The sequence below is a fragment of the Kluyveromyces marxianus genome, chromosome 7 (assembly GCF_001417885.1).
Source record: "Kluyveromyces marxianus DMKU3-1042 DNA, complete genome, chromosome 7".
Classification (NCBI taxonomy): domain Eukaryota; kingdom Fungi; phylum Ascomycota; class Saccharomycetes; order Saccharomycetales; family Saccharomycetaceae; genus Kluyveromyces; species Kluyveromyces marxianus.
In genome coordinates this window covers 303,365-323,738 of record NC_036031.1, presented here as the reverse complement: position 1 = coordinate 323,738, position 20,374 = coordinate 303,365, and the positions used below count along the sequence as shown (strand labels likewise).

General features: G+C 39.6%; 7 protein-coding genes across 7 annotated transcripts; 3 read left to right on the top strand and 4 right to left on the bottom strand.

Moving 5' to 3' along the window:
• Positions 1–238: 238 nt before the first annotated feature.
• Positions 239–8,551, top strand: TEL1 (DNA-binding protein kinase TEL1; the record flags this gene model as incomplete). The annotated part of the gene is made up of 1 exon (XM_022821402.1): positions 239–8,551. One exon carries the CDS (start codon positions 239–241, stop codon positions 8,549–8,551), a length of 8,313 nt encoding a protein of 2,770 aa, XP_022677767.1.
• A 222-nt stretch (positions 8,552–8,773) lies between these two features.
• SHO1 (osmosensor SHO1) lies at positions 8,774–9,856 on the bottom strand (the record flags this gene model as incomplete). Its single annotated transcript, XM_022821401.1, has 1 exon — positions 8,774–9,856. The coding sequence occupies one exon, from the start codon at positions 9,854–9,856 to the stop codon at positions 8,774–8,776; it is 1,083 nt and encodes a 360-aa protein (XP_022677766.1).
• Positions 9,857–10,161: 305 nt separating this feature from the next.
• Positions 10,162–11,562, bottom strand: AVT5 (amino acid transporter; the record flags this gene model as incomplete). Its single annotated transcript, XM_022821400.1, has 1 exon — positions 10,162–11,562. One exon carries the CDS (start codon positions 11,560–11,562, stop codon positions 10,162–10,164), a length of 1,401 nt encoding a protein of 466 aa, XP_022677765.1.
• A 369-nt stretch (positions 11,563–11,931) lies between these two features.
• Positions 11,932–12,381, bottom strand: MRP21 (mitochondrial 37S ribosomal protein bS21m; the record flags this gene model as incomplete). The annotated part of the gene is made up of 1 exon (XM_022821399.1): positions 11,932–12,381. The coding sequence occupies one exon, from the start codon at positions 12,379–12,381 to the stop codon at positions 11,932–11,934; it is 450 nt and encodes a 149-aa protein (XP_022677764.1).
• A 484-nt stretch (positions 12,382–12,865) lies between these two features.
• On the top strand, positions 12,866–14,149 carry MAP2 (methionine aminopeptidase; the record flags this gene model as incomplete). The annotated part of the gene is made up of 1 exon (XM_022821398.1): positions 12,866–14,149. The coding sequence occupies one exon, from the start codon at positions 12,866–12,868 to the stop codon at positions 14,147–14,149; it is 1,284 nt and encodes a 427-aa protein (XP_022677763.1).
• Positions 14,150–16,772: 2,623 nt separating this feature from the next.
• RPL32 (60S ribosomal protein eL32) lies at positions 16,773–17,165 on the bottom strand (the record flags this gene model as incomplete). The annotated part of the gene is made up of 1 exon (XM_022821397.1): positions 16,773–17,165. One exon carries the CDS (start codon positions 17,163–17,165, stop codon positions 16,773–16,775), a length of 393 nt encoding a protein of 130 aa, XP_022677762.1.
• Positions 17,166–19,303: 2,138 nt separating this feature from the next.
• Positions 19,304–19,921, top strand: ROX3 (Rox3p; the record flags this gene model as incomplete). Its single annotated transcript, XM_022821395.1, has 1 exon — positions 19,304–19,921. One exon carries the CDS (start codon positions 19,304–19,306, stop codon positions 19,919–19,921), a length of 618 nt encoding a protein of 205 aa, XP_022677761.1.
• Between the last annotated feature and the right edge of the window lie 453 nt (positions 19,922–20,374).

Sequence of the window (20,374 nt, the reverse complement as noted above, 5' to 3'; positions counted from 1 at the left end):
TTACAATCAACTGTCCCGAAAATATGATTACAGACTTACTGCACTAGTAGTCCTTCGGTGCAGTTTCTTTCTTTGACAATTTTGACGTATATACCAAATATATACACATCTCTTCTTTGTTTTGAATTGGTATCAATCTTTCTATATATATTTACTAGATTTCTACGGATTTTAAGCTTTGGTTTCAAGAATCGGCGAAGGGATACATCAAACGACATGACCAAAGGAAGCCAAGGCAATGAGTTTGAGCTATGAAGTATCTTCTATCATCTCTGGGCTATCTTCACAAAAGTTGAAAGAACGCAAGGAATCTTTGGAAAACTTAAATTCTGTACTAAAGACATCGCCAGATCAAATAACGGTAAAGGCATTCTCACCAATTATAGATGCATTGGTTAATACTATCGAATTAGAGAAGGTCAAATATGATAAATTGCAAACTCAAGCAAATAATGACAGTAGGCTAGACCTTCAGGAAGATAGATTGAACTCGACTGCGTATGCACTAAGATTATTCATTGAAAAGTGCTGCAATAGGTTCAAACCGAAGCACGTAAAGCTACTATCATTTATGCTATTCGAACTAATGACCAGACATGGATCACTTTCAATAGTGCCATCTGTCGCAGAGCATTTGACTTATGCATTGCTCACCCTCAGTTCTTCCCCCGTATTTGAGCATAATTTTGATCTACAACACTGGATCTCATTGATAAACAATATATGCGAGTCAATGGCTTGTTACTTGGACATTACGCTCAACGATAAGATCATCACTAATTTTCTAAATATACTTCTCTCACTAATGGGGCTAGATACTATCGGAATGGAAGAAATTGGCGGGTCCATCATAAGAATGTTGAATAAATACTTATCGTTGGTAACAAAAGAAAATTCTAATACCAAGATCGTGATGGGATTGATAAATATGACAGTGCTTAAATTACATTTGCTATATTTTCAAGAAACTCTATATCTAATATACAAAACTATGAACCATTTGTTGAATGTAAAAGTGTGCAATGATAGTGTTTTGAAAGAGATCTCACGATTTAACTTAATGACATCCGAACTTTTACATAACAACGTCCCTCTTATGGTGGGTGCAGATAAATCGCATCTCTTTGTTTGCAAAACTGATATCTTTCGTGCTCTCCAAAGTTATTTAGAACATTCCTTACAACAAATGGATACCTTGAAGTTAACCTTTGATGGACTTGGCACAACCGACGCTGTAAATTATTCAGAGTTCGACTGGTATAATTTCCCAAATATCCAAATAATTGATGATGTCGAGACAGAGGATCCATGGCATTTTATTCTTTCCATGACGATATTGCTTGATGTAAATTACAAGTTCGTGGAAAACCAAGAGAATGCTCTTACAGGAGGTTCTCTTCTTTTTAAAAGACGGAAAGTCAAAGACTCTTTCTCTCATATGCTGAAAGATTCGATGACATACAATGACTTTCTTTGTAATTGCTTGGAAAGCAGCTATAATAAAATAAAAATCTCTGGGCTTCAACTCACACTATTTTACCTCTCAATTTTCGATTGTAATAAGAATGATATATTACAGCTGAAAGACTCATTAATGTCATGTACTAAAGATCCTGATTTAATGGTTTGGTGTTTGAAAAGTTTTACGACATTATGTGCACAAAAAGAGATCGTTTTTACCACTGACGAATTAATGCGACTTTTTAAGCTTGTTATCCCACTATTGAAGATAAAGGAGAAATGCAAGATCGCATGTGCTTTATTTTATAATTTGATTGAGAATCATGATATAGTGTTTGAAGACAAAAATATTCTACAACATTTTCAAGATTTATTCTTGTTATCTGATGTTAACGGTCCGGCTATTCTTTGTAATGAAGCTTTCAAATTTTGGATGAATTTATACGGCTATGTCCAACACCTTCAAATGGGAAAGAGCGCTATTAAATCTATATATGGCTGGCTGTATTCAAAATGGGACCAACTTTACACCATAGAATCTAGTGCCATACAGATTGATATATTTGCATCTTGGCTTACTAGTAAAAAACATGTGTCATTTCGTAGACTTGCCGATAACAAAGGGTCGGCTTTTCATAGAAATTGGATGCAATTAGCACATGAAAGGAAGCATTTGTTAAGTTACTCTATAAAGCCTCGAACTAAGATCTTAACAAATGAATCATATGCAATAGTGTTGACAGACGAACCTGAGCGTATACGTTTTTTGTACAAACTGTTTGAGCTGCTGGACGATCATGTCAATCCATACAGCTTCTTAGTAAGATCAACCGTTGTTATAAGAGTTATTGAAACATTTGTTGGAGATAAAAGTTACCGGGACTATGTGGTGAGGTTTAATGAACTTTTCACTATTTTTGAGTCAAGTATTGATTACAAAGAGAATCATACGTTACTATCCATAATTCAAAATGCAAAAGTGATCAAGAATTCTCTATTAGGTTATACTTTCTTGGAAGCGCTTCCAACAGAAAACATTCTCACCATTCTTAAGCAGAAAATCACAAATGAGTTGGATTTCAACGCTGATTTGGATGACTTTGCCAGCTCATCGCCAAAGCCAATCTTGAGTTCGAAGTCTTTTGTCAACAATTTCGAAATGGTTTTAGAATTCATGCTTGATATTTGTTCGCTATCTGACTCTTCTCTTGAACCGTTACTAATATTTATTGAACTGTTTAAAGATCTACCTCCAGCACTGCTTTTGGAAGCTCTTCAGATTTTCATTAACTCAATTAATAGACTCGAAGTGAACTTTAGCGAGAACGCCGTTGAACAGTTCACCCAGTTTTTGGGTTCAACTTTGTTAGTTCCTGGCTATGATACATCTTCTGTATGTATGACGGTCCTTATCGAATATTTGAGCTTGATATCTAAATACTGGATAATGAAGAATCGTGAAGATGTTATAGCTGGAGACTGTAATGACATTTTTGATTGGATAATAGAAAAATATGAAGATGTATCATTTTGTAGCTGTCACTCATTCTTTACGCTTTCCCGCTTCATGATACATCTGTTAGAGAATTTCAATCTCTCTCAAAGTTCTATTTCTGGTGGTAAACAAAGGGTTTTTCAAATATTAAGCGGCTGTATCAATAGATTGCCGAAATACTTGATCAATAGGTTAGTACCTGAATTGAAAAATTATGCCAATAAAGTGGGAGTTACAAATCAGCGTATCTTATTCAAAGAGGTAATTCAACGGTTTAGTTCTCATCAAATAACAGTCGAATCTACATCATTCTATTCGCTAACTTGTGTTCAGTTATCAAATATTAACGAATATTTTTTAACAAATGTTATCTTACACTTGTTAGAAAGTCCAAATATTGAATATGTCACTCATTATGTGAAGAAATCTATCACATTAATATCATCTCATCGACAATTAAATAATGGAAAAGAACTTTTTCACCAATGCAGATTTTCCATAATCAGCCAATGGTTTGATGAATCGGCGAAGTCTAGAGTATATGAACCAACTATATGGAAAGTCGACCTCTTTGGATTTGAATTCGATGATTTCTGTATTAAATATCAACTGGAATTAACAGCCTTTTTTTTTGCCAAGTCTTCAACATATTATTTCATCATAGATCATTTGAAAACCTTACTGAATGTTAAACAAGAAAAACTACTGAACCAAGCTATAGCACCTACAATAGCCTTATCATATATTGACAATGGTGTAAAAGATCTGATTTTTGATATTCTTGAAGACGTTCTCGGAAAAAGGCTTGTCAAAATCTTTTCCAATATACCTGAAGACTTTGTGTACTATTTGATCAAATTCACAGATCTTTCCAACCTGAGTACAGTAATACTTGTGTGGAAAAAGATATTCATTCATAGTACATTCAAGAATCTGCTCGCAAGCAATACCTTGGGCTACACGCAAATAAAAAATAACGTCACTGTTCCCTTTGCTACAATATATAAGGTAGCGAAAGGGAAGGGTTTATTTGATATGATCGACGAATCAAAATTTGCTTATCTGATACAAAGGCTCTTGAGAGATCTCTCCGAATGTAAGCTAGTTGATCAGAAGATCAATACTATCAGACAAATTGCTCTTTTAGTTTTAGTATTTGAAAACCTACTCTCATCATTCAAAGATTTTGATTTCCTTCTCTTAGAAATAGCAAACTTACTGAATGATGGTCATTTCTTGGAGGTACAGTCATTAATAATGGATCTACTGGATTGTGCTATGCGTCTTGATATATCTATTGAACGCTCGTTCTTCCAGTTATTCAGGTTTTGTATTCAGAATACAGAAAATACGGATGTGACGACAACACTGCTGCCTATCATGAATCCAAAACTTTTCAATTCGAAATACTTAAATCATAGGAGCCTGTGGGTGACATGCTATGAATTATTGATTCAAAAGAGAGGTTCTTTCTGCTTCAATGATATTAAAACTGTACTGACATTAGATATTATGAATGACAGAACAATTTTTCTTTTATCGGATTTATTTGATAACTTTGAGTATAATAATTCCTCGCCTGTGGAGGAAGAAATATCTCAAAATGTTATTTCTAACCTAATCCATATACTCGATCATGGTTTAGGAATTTGCAATTCAGTAAAGAAATGGGCCGGGAAATTGTTAGGCGAAGTATTTTGTGAAAGGTCATACGAAGAGTTGGTAACAAGCAAAAACTCTTCGATACATCTAGAATTTGATCTTCCCATCATGCTAAAGACTCTTTGGAGCTATCATAAAAATTCAGACAATATAAAAGTAAGGTTTTTGCTTGATAATATATTATACATTGTTTTAACTGACCGGAATGTTATCTCGGAACTGAAGTCGGAAGAATATCCTGACATTAGTGCATTTACTCCTATCACAGTTAGTAATTTTGAGGAATGTCATGGCGCAATAAGCTGTATGATTGATGAACAACTCCTGCATGAGATCTTTTTGGACAAATATTGTGAATATAGCAAATGGATCGGTGGTATATTGTCTCATATCCTGAGCTTAGTCATTGATAATTACCCATCCTTCAGAGTTCTTTTATCACTTATTGGCGTGGCGGATGATCTATGTGAAACCCTTTTGGAATGTCTTGTTAAACTTTTGTTGGCCAGATCTCCGAAACAACGCTCAGTGTTTTTGGCAAGTATTTTTAATAAAATTGGCTTGTTAAAAGACACTAAAGATTACAAGCCTAAAACCAAAACTCTAGTGCATATGTTTTTATTAATTCGGGGTATGGCTTTTAATGACATACACGAAGCGGCTTTCCTATACAAAAAGATCGACTTTAATTCTCTTATACCGATATTGCTAGATCTTGAGATGAATCATTTTGCCTTGATGCTTTATGAGGAGTATCAAGGAACAATTCATGATAACACACCAAAAATAGAGGAACTGTATGAAATTTACTCTCCAATAAAGGAAAATGACATGTTTTATGGACTGCCTTTAACAACATCCTTGTCCTCTTCTTTGAATTTGATAATGAAAACGAAGTTCGACTCTTTCAATAATTTCGCCCTTAACAGCGGACAATTCGAGGAGGCTGTACGAAATGGGAGGATGTCCAGTTTACCTGATTTTGCATCGGTTGCCTCTTCTAATGGATTTACAGGTTTAGCAATGATGCTTGATAATAACATTGAACATTCAACTTTCACTGAAGAACAATACAATTGGTCCCTTAAGCTGAACAGATGGGACTTACCTATTCCGGATAAATTGGATTCGCTAGCTAAAACATCCTTTGCAATAATAAAAGGCTATAGTAATAACTCTGTTGTAGACTTAGATGAACATCTTTTAAGAGTTGTAAATTCATCTTCTTTGATTACAGATAACCAAACAAACTTGGATATTCTGGAATGTTTACGTTCTATATCTATGTTGAAAAAGATCGAATCAATCGATGGTGATGTACTCCTAAATCTTTCCAAATTGCACGAAAATGAATTGATGAACGCTGATTATGTACCGTCTACTTGCCAGGATATTCAATACTGGACAAGACATCATTTTTTAATGTTAAAAACTAAAAACTACGATGATGGGGAAAATAATGCAAGTCCTACTCAAACTTTTAAATTAGCTACGGTACTCAATTTAGTTCATATGTGTGAGTATTTGAGATCTGAAGGTAGACAACAAGATATAATTAACAGTGCCATTCTCTTGGAAAATGTGGTTTTGAAGCTGACAGATTTGCCCAACAGGGAAGTAAACGATATATATACCCTTTCTTGCAAAAGAGCATCAACTGTTGAATCCGCAAGGATGCTTTGGAAAACTAACGAGTCTGCAATTGCTATTAAAATGTTAGAGAGTTTACTGCAGGATAAGATAACAGTCAAAAGTATTTCTGCAAAACTTCCGGATGGGTTGCGATATATTATTTTACCTGATATTGTTATTGACAGCCAGCTGGTGGCATGGTATTCTCATTCAAAACATAGGAGCTCTGATACTATTTACAAAGACCATATTCTACGTTACGAAAGCGAACTTTCAGAGATCAGCGATCACGATATGAAATCGTCGATATGTTATTCATATGCGGAGTTTTGTTATAAACAATGTCAAAGAGTGAAAGAAGATGAGCTCTTAAATTTAAAAGATAAGATTGAAAAGTCATGTCAAGAACAAAGCGAACTTTACAAAATATTCAAAAATACCAAGTTGAGAGAAATTGAGAGAAAGGAGGCTAAAAGGCATTATAACAGGATTACTCTCCAAATTCAACATGACAAGGATAGATATAATAAGATAGTAAATTCAAGAACTTCTTTTGTTTCCCATGCTCTACATTTCTTTTTGACAGTTCTAGTTTACTCCAACGCTAAAGATGATGAGGTTATGGACAAGTTCTGTAGTCTATGGTTCTCTTTTTCTCATGATAATATTATTAATTCGAAACTTCAAAAGGAAATTGGTACTATTCCTAGCTATAAGTTCCTACCCTGGGTCAACCAAATGGCATCGAAGCTCACAAATCTAGGGTCGCCTTTCCAAGATACATTACAATTAACTCTAAAGAGAATGTTATACAAGCTACCTTATGAAACTTTGTATCCATTGTTATCGATGAGTTTTCAGGATTCTGAATCCAGTGTCATCGATCCTATCACAAAAGCAAGAGTTGATATTGCTAATCGGATTGTTACTGCATTGGACATGTACGATAACGGAAAGTATGGTTCTGAGTTTACTGTTCCTATCAAAGATTTTTGCTCTATGTCTGTTGGACTGGCAAGTTATAAGCTCCCTCCCAAAACAAAGTTTATTCAACTGGAAAATCTCAATATTGGGAATTACTGGTTAAAAGATCTTCCTAAAGCACATTTGCCTTTACCAACGGTTCCTTTCCCTATATCGTGTTCTCAAGATGGAAGAAGAAAAGACCGTCCGTATATCACAAGTATTGATCCTGTGGTACAGATTTCCTCTTCTGGTCTATCTCTTCCGAAAATTGCAACATTCACTCTATCGGATGGCTCAAAACATCGTGTTCTGTTGAAAGGAAGTAATGACGACTTGAGGCAGGATGCAATTATGGAACAGGTCTTCAAGCAGGTTAACAAAATTCTCAATGCTAATACAGAAACCAGGAAGCAAAAACTACGGATAAGAACATATGAAGTAATTCCATTGGGACCTCGGGCTGGGATCATCGAATTTGTGGCGAATTCCATACCTTTGCATAACATTTTGCTTGATCTTCATTTGAATGATGAGTTAAGTTTCGATAAAGCTAGAAAAATAATGAAAGCTGTTCAGAATCAGAGCATTGAAGAGAGAGTAGCAGCCTATGAACGTATTACAGAAAAGATTAAACCTCAATTCAGGAACTTCTTTTTCCAATCATTTGTTGAGCCTCATGAATGGTACGATAAAAGATTAAGCTATACAAAAGGAGTTGTTACTACGTCTATTGTCGGTTACCTGCTTGGTTTGGGAGATAGACACCTCAACAATATACTTATAGATAAAAAGACAGGAGAACCTATACATATTGATCTTGGAGTAGCATTTGATCAAGGAAAATTACTCCCTATTCCCGAACTAGTTCCGTTTAGGTTAACCAGAGATATTGTAAATGGATTTGGTGTAACTGGTGTGGAAGGTGTTTTCCGGAAAAACTGTGAAAGAGTGTTTAAAGTTTTGCAAGACGAAAAGGAAAGAGTTATGTGTGTTTTGAATGTATTAAAATGGGATCCGTTGTATTCATGGAAAATGACACCATTGAAAAAACGAAAACTTCAGGCAAAAATAGCAGTTGATTATGATGATGATGAGGATGTTGAGGATGTTGGTGAGAATGATGATAACAATAATGGCATAAATGCGTCGAGAATTAATGGCTTTTCCAATGAAGAGAATAACAATGACGAATCCATCCGAGCTCTCAATGGAGTTGAGAATAAATTATATGGCGAAGGACTAAGCGTTGAGGCAATAGTGCAAGACTTATTAGCTAGTGCTACAGACACTCAAAGTTTGGCTACCATTTATATGGGCTGGTCACCATTCTATTGAATTTGCATATATATATCTATAGATAGATAGATAAATAAATAGATAAATAGATTGTGCCTCTGATTAAATAACATGAAAGTGAATGCGGTGTCGCTTTATTGGTGGTAAATTTATTGTATTGGTCGTGTAGTAAAAGATATATTTGTGTATATGAATAACGTGAATAATAAAAGTGTGTAATGATACAAAATGAAGGTAATGTTAGTTGTGGAAAATTTAAGGCTATTTCCCGTCGAGAAGTTTGACGTAATTACTTGGGATAATACCTGTTTGTCCGGTTGATTTCTTTGCCTTCCACCATCTTCCTTCGATGTCTCCAACCTTTAATATTTCACCTTGTTCAAAGGATATTTCATAAGCATCCGATTCATCGGCTTGGTAGGTGTAAAGTGCTTCTGCAGTGTATGGGAAGCTATTGAGTTCATCTCCGATATCACTGTACAAGCCCAACGTATCTCCCATCGTCGTGTCTGTATTAGCATTCGTGGTATCTGTGATGAAGGAGTTGCTAGCCTGTGTATTGAAAGTAGCTGTATTTGGTGCAGCCAAGTCCAGATTGAGATTTGGCTTGGAGGAAGAATGATCCGTATTTTCAAACCCATTAAGAACCGTGGACGAAACGTATTTGGTGGAAGATTGAAGTTCTGGGGCATACAAATTCCCAGTACGTTCGATGTTTTCCTCGTCTTCGCTGTTGTGCTGCAAATCGTGCAGCGAGTTTGAACGCAAATCCTCCTGGTATTGGTAAGGATAAACGGGTTTTGGGGGCAGCCTTTGAGATCTGGCGATACCCATGGTCGTTTCCACTACCGAGGGTCTGATACCACGTAGCGAGAAAGAGTCGATCCATCTATTCGTTGGCGATGCGTTATCCCCTCCAAAATAAAACACCCACACCAAATTAATCATGGAAAGTAAGATGAACCCCGCAGCCGCAGCACCACTATTCGACCCCTGGTTGTAAACGATACTATTCGTACTGTTAGACGTGTAAACAAACGCTACACCAACTGCACAAGTCAGAAACGTGCGGTAGTAGTCCACCAAATCCATGCAGTACATCCCAAACAGCGTCAACAAAACAAGAATCTGGTACACTATACTCCACCATGAAAACCGGGGAAACGAAACGGACGACGAAGCAACAGCGATCGACCCCCCAAGAGCAATCACCCACGCTACAAACGCAATACTTATAGTCCCAATCGCAAATGGATCTCCCAAAAACGATGAAATATGGAACTCATGCTTCACATGCGAGTTCTGTCTCACTGCGCGAGCCTGGCTTCTCCTAATTAACACCATCCTTCTCCTGCGATAGCCCTGCTACTCTTAGTATAACTACCTTCAGCTTGACCTATCCTTTCCTTAACTAAACTAAATATCTTCTCAGCTATTGCCAAGATTATGTTAGAGATGCTAAGTTAACTGTTATATCCAGATGCAGCTTTATTTTTCATGTTAAAGCCTGCTGAAATTTCGCGTGGAACCGTTTGCGCATTGTGACGTGTTGGTGTTTTAGATCTGAACGAGAATGTTAGTCACGTGTTTGGCACGTGATATGCCGCATTCCACATTCCACAGGCCACAGGCCACAGGCCACTGGAGCCTTAGTGAGACCCTACAGCGTGGAAGAGCAAGGTTGCTGAGAGCGAGGTGACCATGACGATGACGCCCCATATCGAGAGGAGCAGGGACACGATTCGCAAGACACGTTCGCCGGTTGGCGGCTTTGTGGAGCCCTCCTGGTTCTGGTATTCTGACGCAATTAGTTTGTAACCGAAGATGCCCGGTAAGATAAACGAGATGGAGGTCGAGCCCGTGGCACCTACTATGGAGAGGACCTTGGCTAGCGAGGTGACGGTCATTGCGAGCGCGTATGAGCATACGAGGATACCTGTGGTGATGCAAATGAATTTTTTGCCCTCTAGCGTCACTATCGGTGGCTGGCGTGGGCTGTCCTCCTCTACCAGATCGTCAATGTCATCTATGAATGAGCTCGCGGAGCCGGACAATGGCGCATTTTCTTCTAGGTTGCTCAATAGTCTATTTTGTTCGTTAGCTGAGAGCTGGTGCTGGTGCTGGTGCTCTTTAGAGTTGGTGAAAAAGTGTAGAATATGGTTTATGGACGCTCTGGCAGGATGACATTGCAATGGGAAGGCTAGGATCACTAGCAACACGATGGCAATCCTGCCGATGGTGCTTGACACAGACATGGGGTATAACGTGATAATGTTCCCCGAGATATTGTCACCAAAGGTACAGTATCCAAGTGCGCCTATCATGAAGTATAGGCACATGGCCAACCCAATTGCAGTTCTGATCAACTTAGTGAGACTGGCAAGAGAGTTGTTGGACTGTTCGTTGATGATGGAAAACATGTTGTGGTGGCATGTGTACGCGAACACGAATATTGGGAAACTGCTCAATACGGAAGAGTCGACATCTGACGGTTTCCATATGCTTACATGGCCCTTCAACTCGTCAATCTCGCTGCTTGGCACCAGGAAGTGGAACACGACAAGCAAGCAGAGATATCCAACCGCGGAAATGGCGATTGACGACGTGTACCTAAGGGAATCCAATTTCTTGATAAAACATAGCGGGGTTACGACAACCAAGGTAATAGCTGTGATATGAAACTGACGCGAGAGCAACCATTCATTGTGGCTGAATGTTGACATTATTTGAGGTAAAAGGTCGCCAACAACAACAAGATACGACACACCAACACCAAAACATTTGACTGCAATCGCAGCATCGAAAACCACGCTCAATTGCGGATAGGTCAACTGACATAAAGAGAAAAACGAAGCATGCCTTCCTGGCACGTATTTAGACACGTATGCCTGTAAATATAGACCTGTAAACGAGCATAACCCACAAAATGCAATCATTAATAGCCCAATAATCAATCCAAAAGGCTTAAAGGCATATGGCATTGCAAGGATTCCTGCTCCGCATGCCGTGTGTAAGAGGGTAATGACACCCGACTGAACGCTGGAGGACATGTTTGATCCACACCTGTGTTAGCTGCCCTTTTCTTTCCCTTGTTTGTGGTTTGTGGTTTGCCTTTGACCTTGCCTTTCTCTTTTGTGTGGTTGTATGTATGTATATATTATTATGTACTTGGCTACTTCTTTAATCACAAATTGGCTGCCTAAAACTTCATAAATCAGTCATCTATAATGTGCATACCTAAAAGAAGAGCATAAAACTAACTGAGAATTGAGTGATAAAAGAGTTTGCGAACAGTTAGGTCGGCATGTGACACTCGTGTGTTAGATATTCTAGTCTTTTGTTTCAATTCTAATTACATGGACTGAATAGTTTTTTTTTTTATATACATGAGAACTATACCATCAGTATCCCTAGCACGTCTAGTACCCCTTTCTCTTGGCATCCTTGACCACCTCTATCAAGTGCTTGAAACTCTTCATGAACTCCTTTCTGTGTTTACGAGATCTTCTCATCTCTCTAGCCTTACCGGGCTTCAAGTAGAATCTTTGGCTTCTCTTGTCTCTCATGATCCCGTTGGCTCTCACTACAGCTCCCAACCTCTGGAAAGCTGCAGCGGTATTCCCCGTGAATACATCCACCGTCCTTCCGGCTTGGATCCCAGTAAGCTTAGAATGCAAAGCCGCCTCTCTAGGCGACTGCATCATCGAAGAGAGCGAAGAATCTTTTCTGGACAAACCATCGGCCTCTTTGGTCCTCTTGAGCAAACTCAATCTGGTAAAATCTATAATCTCTTGCGTTCTCACAGCAGATTGTGAGAATGGCCTAGCATTGACGCGAACGCTAGATAAAATGCCTCTGAATCCAAGCATGGTAAAGAAACTTTGCTTATTCGTATTAATGTGACAATCGGGTAGAAATGGTTCAAAACACACCACAAATTAAGTTTCCAAGTAACCTAATGTTAAAGCGTAGATAATTGCCAGATGCTCTAAGTTCTTTCAGTGGTTTGAATCCTCTGGAGTATAGCAATACGTAGATTTACAGGCGACTGATTGTCCTCTATCGTCTGGAAATCAAGCAAGGCCTTCCTGTCTCTGGAATTATTATTTTTTTTTGCATGTTGAAAAATTTAAACCTTACAAAGAGAAAGCTTCTTTAACTAAAGCGTAATATAGAGGGACAAATAGGATTCTTGTAAGGGTTCCTTGCCAGAAAGTTATCAATAGACTCTGTTAAGGTGTGCATATTGCTTTCTGTGCATTTGTAATATATTTTAGTAAAGATACGCACGCGCACACACGGGGCAATCACACCGCAATAAGGACTTTTCGGACTTAAATATAATACAAAGAGATGTCTGACGAAATAAAAGCGGAAGTTAGAGAAGCTGCCGATGCTAGCCAAGAACAGACCCCGGAAACATCTACTCCTGTTGAAGTAGGTGCGGAAGGTGTTGAGGAAACAGATGCTGCCGGTGCTGGTGAGCAGGATGGGAAAAAGAAGAAAAAGAAGAAGAAGAAGAAGGCTAACAACATGAAGAACATTGCGTTGATATACCCTGATGAGAAGTACCCTGAGGGAGAATGGATGGAGTATCACCAAGATTTCAACTTGAACCGAGTGACGGATGAAGAAAAGCGTTATAACGAGAGAAACGAGGAGTACGAACAAAGGGTCAACGACATGCGTAAGGCCGCCGAGATTCACCGTCGTGTGAGAAGAAACGCAAGAAACAAGATCAAGCCTGGCATGACTTTAACCGAGATCGTCAACATTGTTGAAGATGCTACGAGAAAATTCACAGGTACAGACCCTAATGGGGATCACGTGGACCAGCCCAAGAGCCAAGGTGTAGCCTTCCCAACCGGTGTGTCTTTGAACCATTGCGCTGCGCATTTTACTCCAAATGCGGGAGATAAGACCGTGTTGAAGTACGAAGATGTTATGAAGCTAGACTTTGGTGTCCACGTGAACGGGTACATCATCGACTCTGCATTCACAGTCACGTTCGACCCACAATACGACAACTTGCTTGCTGCTGTGAAGGACGCTACGAACACTGGTATCAAGGAAGCCGGTATCGACGTCAGACTAACGGACATTGGTGAAGCCATCCAGGAAGTCATGGAGTCCTACGAGGTCGAAATTAACGGCAAAACGTACCAAGTGAAGCCTTGCCGGAACTTGTGCGGTCACAACATTGCGCCATACCGTATCCACGGTGGGAAGTCCGTCCCCATCGTCAAGAATGGTGACACTACTAAGATGGAGGAAAACGAGCACTTTGCTATCGAGACATTCGGTAGCACGGGTCGTGGCTACGTCGTGCAAGAGGGCGAATGTTCGCACTACGCCAAGAAACAGGGCGCCCACTCAACTCCATCGCTCTCCAGTGCAAAACACCTCCTAAAAGTCATTGATGATAACTTCGGAACCATACCTTTCTGTCGTCGTTACTTGGACAGATTAGGAGAAGACAAACACCTCTACGCATTGAACAGTTTGGTCAAACAAGGTATAGTCCAAGACTACCCTCCATTAAACGATATCAAGGGCTCCTACACCGCTCAATTCGAACACACACTAATCCTACATCCTCATAAGAAGGAAGTCGTGTCACGTGGAGACGACTACTGAGAAACATTTTTGGCATTCACACAACTAAATATATATATAAATATATAAACACACTAAGACTTACTAGTAGGACCTTTGCTCCCCCAATCTCTCGGAAGGTGAAACCAAGCCATTGTTCAGTGCACTGGAATGGTCTTCCTTGCCTTGTCTCTATATTATGTAGACCATTTCACTTGGCCTGGCCCATTTTGGACTCAAAAGACATTTGTTTGTGTTACCCTGAAATCATGATCTACCGTTGAAGGCCGAAGGAAAAAAAGTTGTGGACCCGAGTTGAAGCGATTGCAAATACGGTTTGTGAAGAGTTCAGGTTTACAAGAGCAAGTTTTGGACAAATTGAGAGTAATATCTGGTTGTTTGAGAGCTAGGATAGTCTAGAAGTTGCATAAAAAATTGTTTCTGTGGATTTTATATAGCTACATTGTGAGCATTTGAAACTAGATAGCAGGGAGCTCATAGGAACAAGGATATTTCACAAACTAGATATAGTACAACAATGGTTGAAATTACTCCAAGTGTGTTGGAATACAAGCGTATGTGTTGAAATGTGTTTTCGCATTTAGAATATTTTTTTCTTTGATTGTCGGGGTGGGTTCACCTGTGCGTGAGTGACGGTGGGACCGTGAGGTGCAATGGCTGTTTGCGACTTGTGTCGATGTCATAGGGGTTCGTTGGCATGTTGAGGGATGATGTGAGTGGGAAATCGAGTCCTCTTCTGTGTCGAAATTGGACGGAGCAAACAAGTCATTGGACGTCGCGGGACTATCGTTTGGCTTGCGTTTTTCTGATTGATTCTATTGATTACAGTAATACTAACAAGCTATATTATTTTCCCATCATGACAACCGTTTTATTCTGGTCAATCTGGCTGGGAGTTTTTGTACTGTGCGTGTTGTTTGATAACTGCATACATGGTATGAGCCTATTATTCCCAGGGCCAGTTCGATTTGGAATGATTCGAGGAAACTGATGTATAATTTTTTGATACAGCACCTTTCACTTCGCAAGCTACGGAGCACATTACCATTAAAAATGACTCTGAGCAAACGATTGCTTTCAAAGTAAAGACCACTGCTCCTAAGGTGTATTGTGTAAGACCAAATGCAGCTCTGGTTGCAGCTGGAGAAACTGTTGATGTGCAAGTTATTTTCTTGGGGTTAAAGGAAGAGCCAAAGCCTGGTTTCAAGTGCAAGGACAAGTTCTTGGTCATAGCCTTGCCAGCACCATACGAATTAGGCGACCTCAGTGTTGCTGAAGCTTGGCCTCAGTTGGAAGCCGAATTCAAGAATAAGGGTCTCTCAAAGAAGATCAAGGTAAATTACTTGCTAGATGCGGAACAAACGGCTCCACAAACCGAAGCCGTACAGACTGAGGTTGTTCCACCAGTTAATAAGGGTAGTGTTGCCACCGGTTCCAAGGCTACTGAAGAAACTACTTCTGAACCTGTACAGAAGAGAGCTGCTGCTGCGCCAGCCTCAGTTCCAGCTTCCGAGGCTCCAGTCTCTGGCTCTACCGGTGCAACCGTTGCTTCCGATGATAAGCCAAAGGCTAATGTCGCCAGCAGCGAGAAAAAGACCGATGAAAAAGCCGGTTCGTCTACTACTGCTCCCGCTCCTTCAAAAGATGTCTCTCAGAGTACTGCTACATCAAGTATCGTGCCGGCCGTTATTATCTGGGTCGTTATCGGTTTCTTGCTTTGGTACTGGTTATCTTAAGGGACACACTTTCATCAAGTGAGAAATTGCAAGTGGGCCTAGTTTCATACAGCAACCAATTCAAAAAAGATTGTTTGTATTTTTATCCCCTTCCCATAAAATTCTGACACACAAGAGAAATGGTGCTGACTTTTCGATACATATTAAAATGGTTGCTGTTGTAAGTTCATAATTTGCATTTTCGTACTTAGGTCTTAGGTCTCTCTTCTGTCGTAAACTAACAACAACAAAACAAAAAAAAAAAAAAAAAAAAGGTCCAATATTTCTAACACCTTAAACATTGCCCCTCCTCCAACTCATAGCAGGTCATCACTTTTTTTTGTCTATTATTCCACCATTAGCAGAAAAGAACCATCCATTATCACTATTGTATTATCTCATCGCCATTATATCTTTGTTTTATTTTTTTTTCTACCTTCTCTTATTTTATTATTACATCTATACCTTGTTCTGTCATTGACTTACAAAAATTAGTAACCTGTACTACTTTGTATTGGAGACTTTTTTGTTAGTTTGTGGATACCCTGTGATGACATTGGGAGTGGTCATTTCTATAGACAAACTCTTACCTTCCGTTTTAGAAGTTCGAAATTTATCAATCATCACTCTCTTACTTTTATATCTGAACAATGTGTATATATGTATGTATATATACGTCCAGGTATAAACATATTAATATGAGATATTGCAACGTATTAAAGATTAGTGGAGCCTTGGCATAAGAGTGGGGAGGAGCATCATGCCTACATTACTATTGAGAAATATAAAGGACTCCTAAACTATACGCGCGCGCATTAACAGGTGTGAATTCGTAGTTAATCAATTCTACCTACAAAGTCTAATGTAATGTTAAGAAATGATTTTTGAGAATTTATATTGACAATTTAAAAACCTAGATATTAAAACATTTAAGCTTCCAAAGCCAATCTAGCCTTAGCGTTGGTAACCTTGATACCGTTCTTCTTAGCTTCAGCCAAGATAACAATTCTGTTCTTGGAAGAGACGTTGTGAGCAATTTCAGCAGCGAAGGTCTTGGTGTGCATCAACAATGGAGACAAGTCCTTGACGTTAGAAACCAAAACGACCTTACGACCATCTGGACCCATGAACTTGGTCTTCTTGTTAGAACCGTAACCGATAGTTGGTTCAGAAATGTTACCTCTGAATCTTCTTCTAACAACAGAGTCGATACCCTTTTGCTTTCTCCAGTTCTCGGAAACTCTGTGGTAACGGTCAGAGTGATGACGCTTGAACTTCTTGGTGTGTTTCTTAACAATCTTTGGGTGTAGAGAAGCAGCCATCTGTACAAAAAAATTATTTCTAACTTTGCCTCAATATACAATGATATATTGATTGAAGTTTGATTATTGTTGTTAGTATAAGAATTCCTTCTTTGTTAATGCGGGCTAGAAATCGGGGGGAATCAAATGTTGTTGTTGCGGTAGTTGGTTGGACCTTGAACTATAACTTAGACGTTGCCACTTTGTATTTTTTTTCTTTAGAGAACGGGATCTGTCAAACATTAAACGTATTCCTCCTCATTGGGTTCGTCTTCTAGTCCAGTATATCGACACGTTTACCATACGTCCGTCATTAACTTCTACTTTTCCAAACCCAAACCACTGATGTGAAACACTATAACTGAAGCCTCTTTAATATATCAATGTTGAGTAGTTGAATCCCACTGTATAACTTCCTGAACATCATGTTGAACCACACTGGTTATCCATTGGACGTCGTAACTTCACTTTTTTCGCTTATCATCGTTGCTGGATAAAGACTATTCAATCCCCACTGTATCGATTCCGCTCGCTTGCTATTTGTACCACTATGCACATACCTTGAACTATTCCTTTCCTTGCTGGGTCTTTCGCTATTGACTAAATGCTATACAAAGTCTGTATACAGTACTAATACACATCGTTGTTGCAACTTTTCAATATTATACTGAATAATTAAAATGCCAATGCTTACTCTCTCAGAGAGCAAAACTCTGTGCTCTCGGGTTTCCTTGCTGGAGGTATTGCCCGGCGGTGGGTATGGTTCCAGGCGGGATGCCAGGCAGGTCCCCTGGGCAGGATGCTAGGCAGGCCAACGCAACGATTGGGGGAGGATACAATGGGAAGGGTTGGTGCTGGGCCCAGTGGGGCGAAGGAGAGAGAGAGGAATGGGTTGGACCAGGCAACACCAACCCGTCCCTGCCTAGGCTGAGCGAGTTTCTTCCTGCTACTGCGGCTGGCCTTTCCCTCCTCCTCTCCTTCCTCCTCCAGCAGAAATCGGTTGTCCTTGTCACTCTGTTTCCTAATGTGGTAATCAAACGCTCTCCCAACTTACTTTTAGAAAAATGTTTTTTCTCGGTGTTACACCCATACACACAAAAACAGTCCCGTGTTCCCCTTCGTTCGTTTCCATCCATTTTTCTTTTTCATAGAAAAGGAATTTATTTTCTGGGAGACTCTCCAACAAACGAAAGAGCTGCAGCCCGTTCTGGGCAGTTATTCCGGTATTTTGTCACATTGGCACTATCCTTTCTGTGCAGCTTCTCCTTTTACTTCTACTACCACTACACGCCTCTCTCCCTCTCCCTCTCCCTCCCCCACCCACTCCACTCCATTCTCCTCTCCTCTTTCTCTCCATCTGCCAAACAAATCCCATCCCATCCCAATTCAACCACTTACTTACTTACGTACTTACTTACCGACAGCCTTTTGTACGACGTTTTCATAGCAACAAACGACACCTCAGCATTTCAGCGTATTGCTCGAGGCTTCTCTTCTCTTCTCTTCTCTGTTCTTGCTTAAACGAGACAGAAAATCGACGTTTGATCGATCCCATTGTACGTGAAAACGAAGACCTGTGCCAAAGCCTAAGCCAAAGCCAATGCGAAAATGAAAACCAAAACCAACACAATAGGTGATGTGTTGGGGCCGCCTTTGGCAATCGTATAGTATAGTGGGCCGTTGCAAGGCTGACAAAGCGTGGCCTGGCGTGGCATGGCGTGGCATGGCATGGCGTGGCATGGCCTCTTGTAGTGTATATAGCTAGCTGGCAAGTTCTTTGTTAGTACTGACTAGTGCCTGCTAGTAGAGGGTTGTCTGTGTACGTTCTTTTCTTTGGTTACCCTCTTTCCTTTTTTTTTCCTGGGCTATATAGCGTTTCTACATTGCAATATTCCATTTCATATAACATATACAATAGGCATAAGTGTTTTAGAAGACAGTTGGAAAACTAGGAGGCACTTATCCAACCGAAAGGGACCCCCAAGCGTGTCAGTTAGCGTGTTTCCGTATTGCTATAAATAAAAAGCCGCCGGGCGTTTGTCTTTTATTCTCGAGAAGTGGTTGATTTCAAGTTACTTATTATTTGATAGATAGAGAGAGATAGAGGCGCGCGAAGAAACAAACAAACAAACATATACACAGACTCAGACTCAGACAATATGACAGATATCGAGGAATCCGAGAGCTCGTATCCAAACTACTACTACTATGTTGACCCTACCCTGCCAGTATACGAACCACAACAACCAAACCCAGTAGATGACTTAATATCGGTATATGGACTTGAGGAGGTGGCTAGACAGGTTGCTAGAACGAATCCAGATGGTACAAAGGCCGTTAAGCTAAGGAAGTCATACAAGAACCAGATACAAGACCTTTCGGGACGATTTTTGACGATCCCTAGCAGGGAAAACGGTAAAGGTGGTGATATATCGCATGTGATTTTCCAAAATAATCCGGATATGGTGAATCACGTCAAGCTGGTGGATAATATGTCTGAAGAAGAGTATAGGTCAGCCATGATGAATAGAGATACAGCGCTGTTTGAACCTCCTCAGATGGACTGGGATATGTGCTCTACGGTGATAGGACAGTTGATGAAGAGCCATCCTTCGGAATTCAAAAACGCTGGGTTTGATGTAGATGATCTCGCGTTCGATCTTAACGGTACTGGTACCAAGACAAAGAAAAGAAAGTACAAATCTAACGGATCTTCTATGGCGTCTCCTAACGCTGAACTGCAGCAAGATGACATGAAAAGAAGAAGACTCGAATAGCAATATCTGCTTTCCCCCCACGATCCTCCCTCTTCTTTACTTCAATAATGCAAGCATTCTACTCTCTTCTTCTCCTTCTGATACACACTTTCCCTTCGCATGGACCGAGCAATTTAATAACTACATTTCTCCTTTATAATTATCAAACCTACATTTATTTCCTCCCTTTCTAATAATGCTATTTAATCACGTAATTACCAACAATATTGTTCACGAGTAACCTTATATTTTGCTGGCGCGTCTCATAAAAAAATTAGAAAAAATAAAGGCCTTTCACGCAAGCTTATACCATCGCTGTCAAAGATTCCCTTTACCTATATGCTTTTCTCAGTGGAGCTTAGACCAAAGTTCGTGATTGATTTGTTCTTTATGATGGGAAATAGGCTTCTATATTCCTGACATATCCGCTAGGACTACTTTACTTCTTTACTATATCCAATTATATACATATTA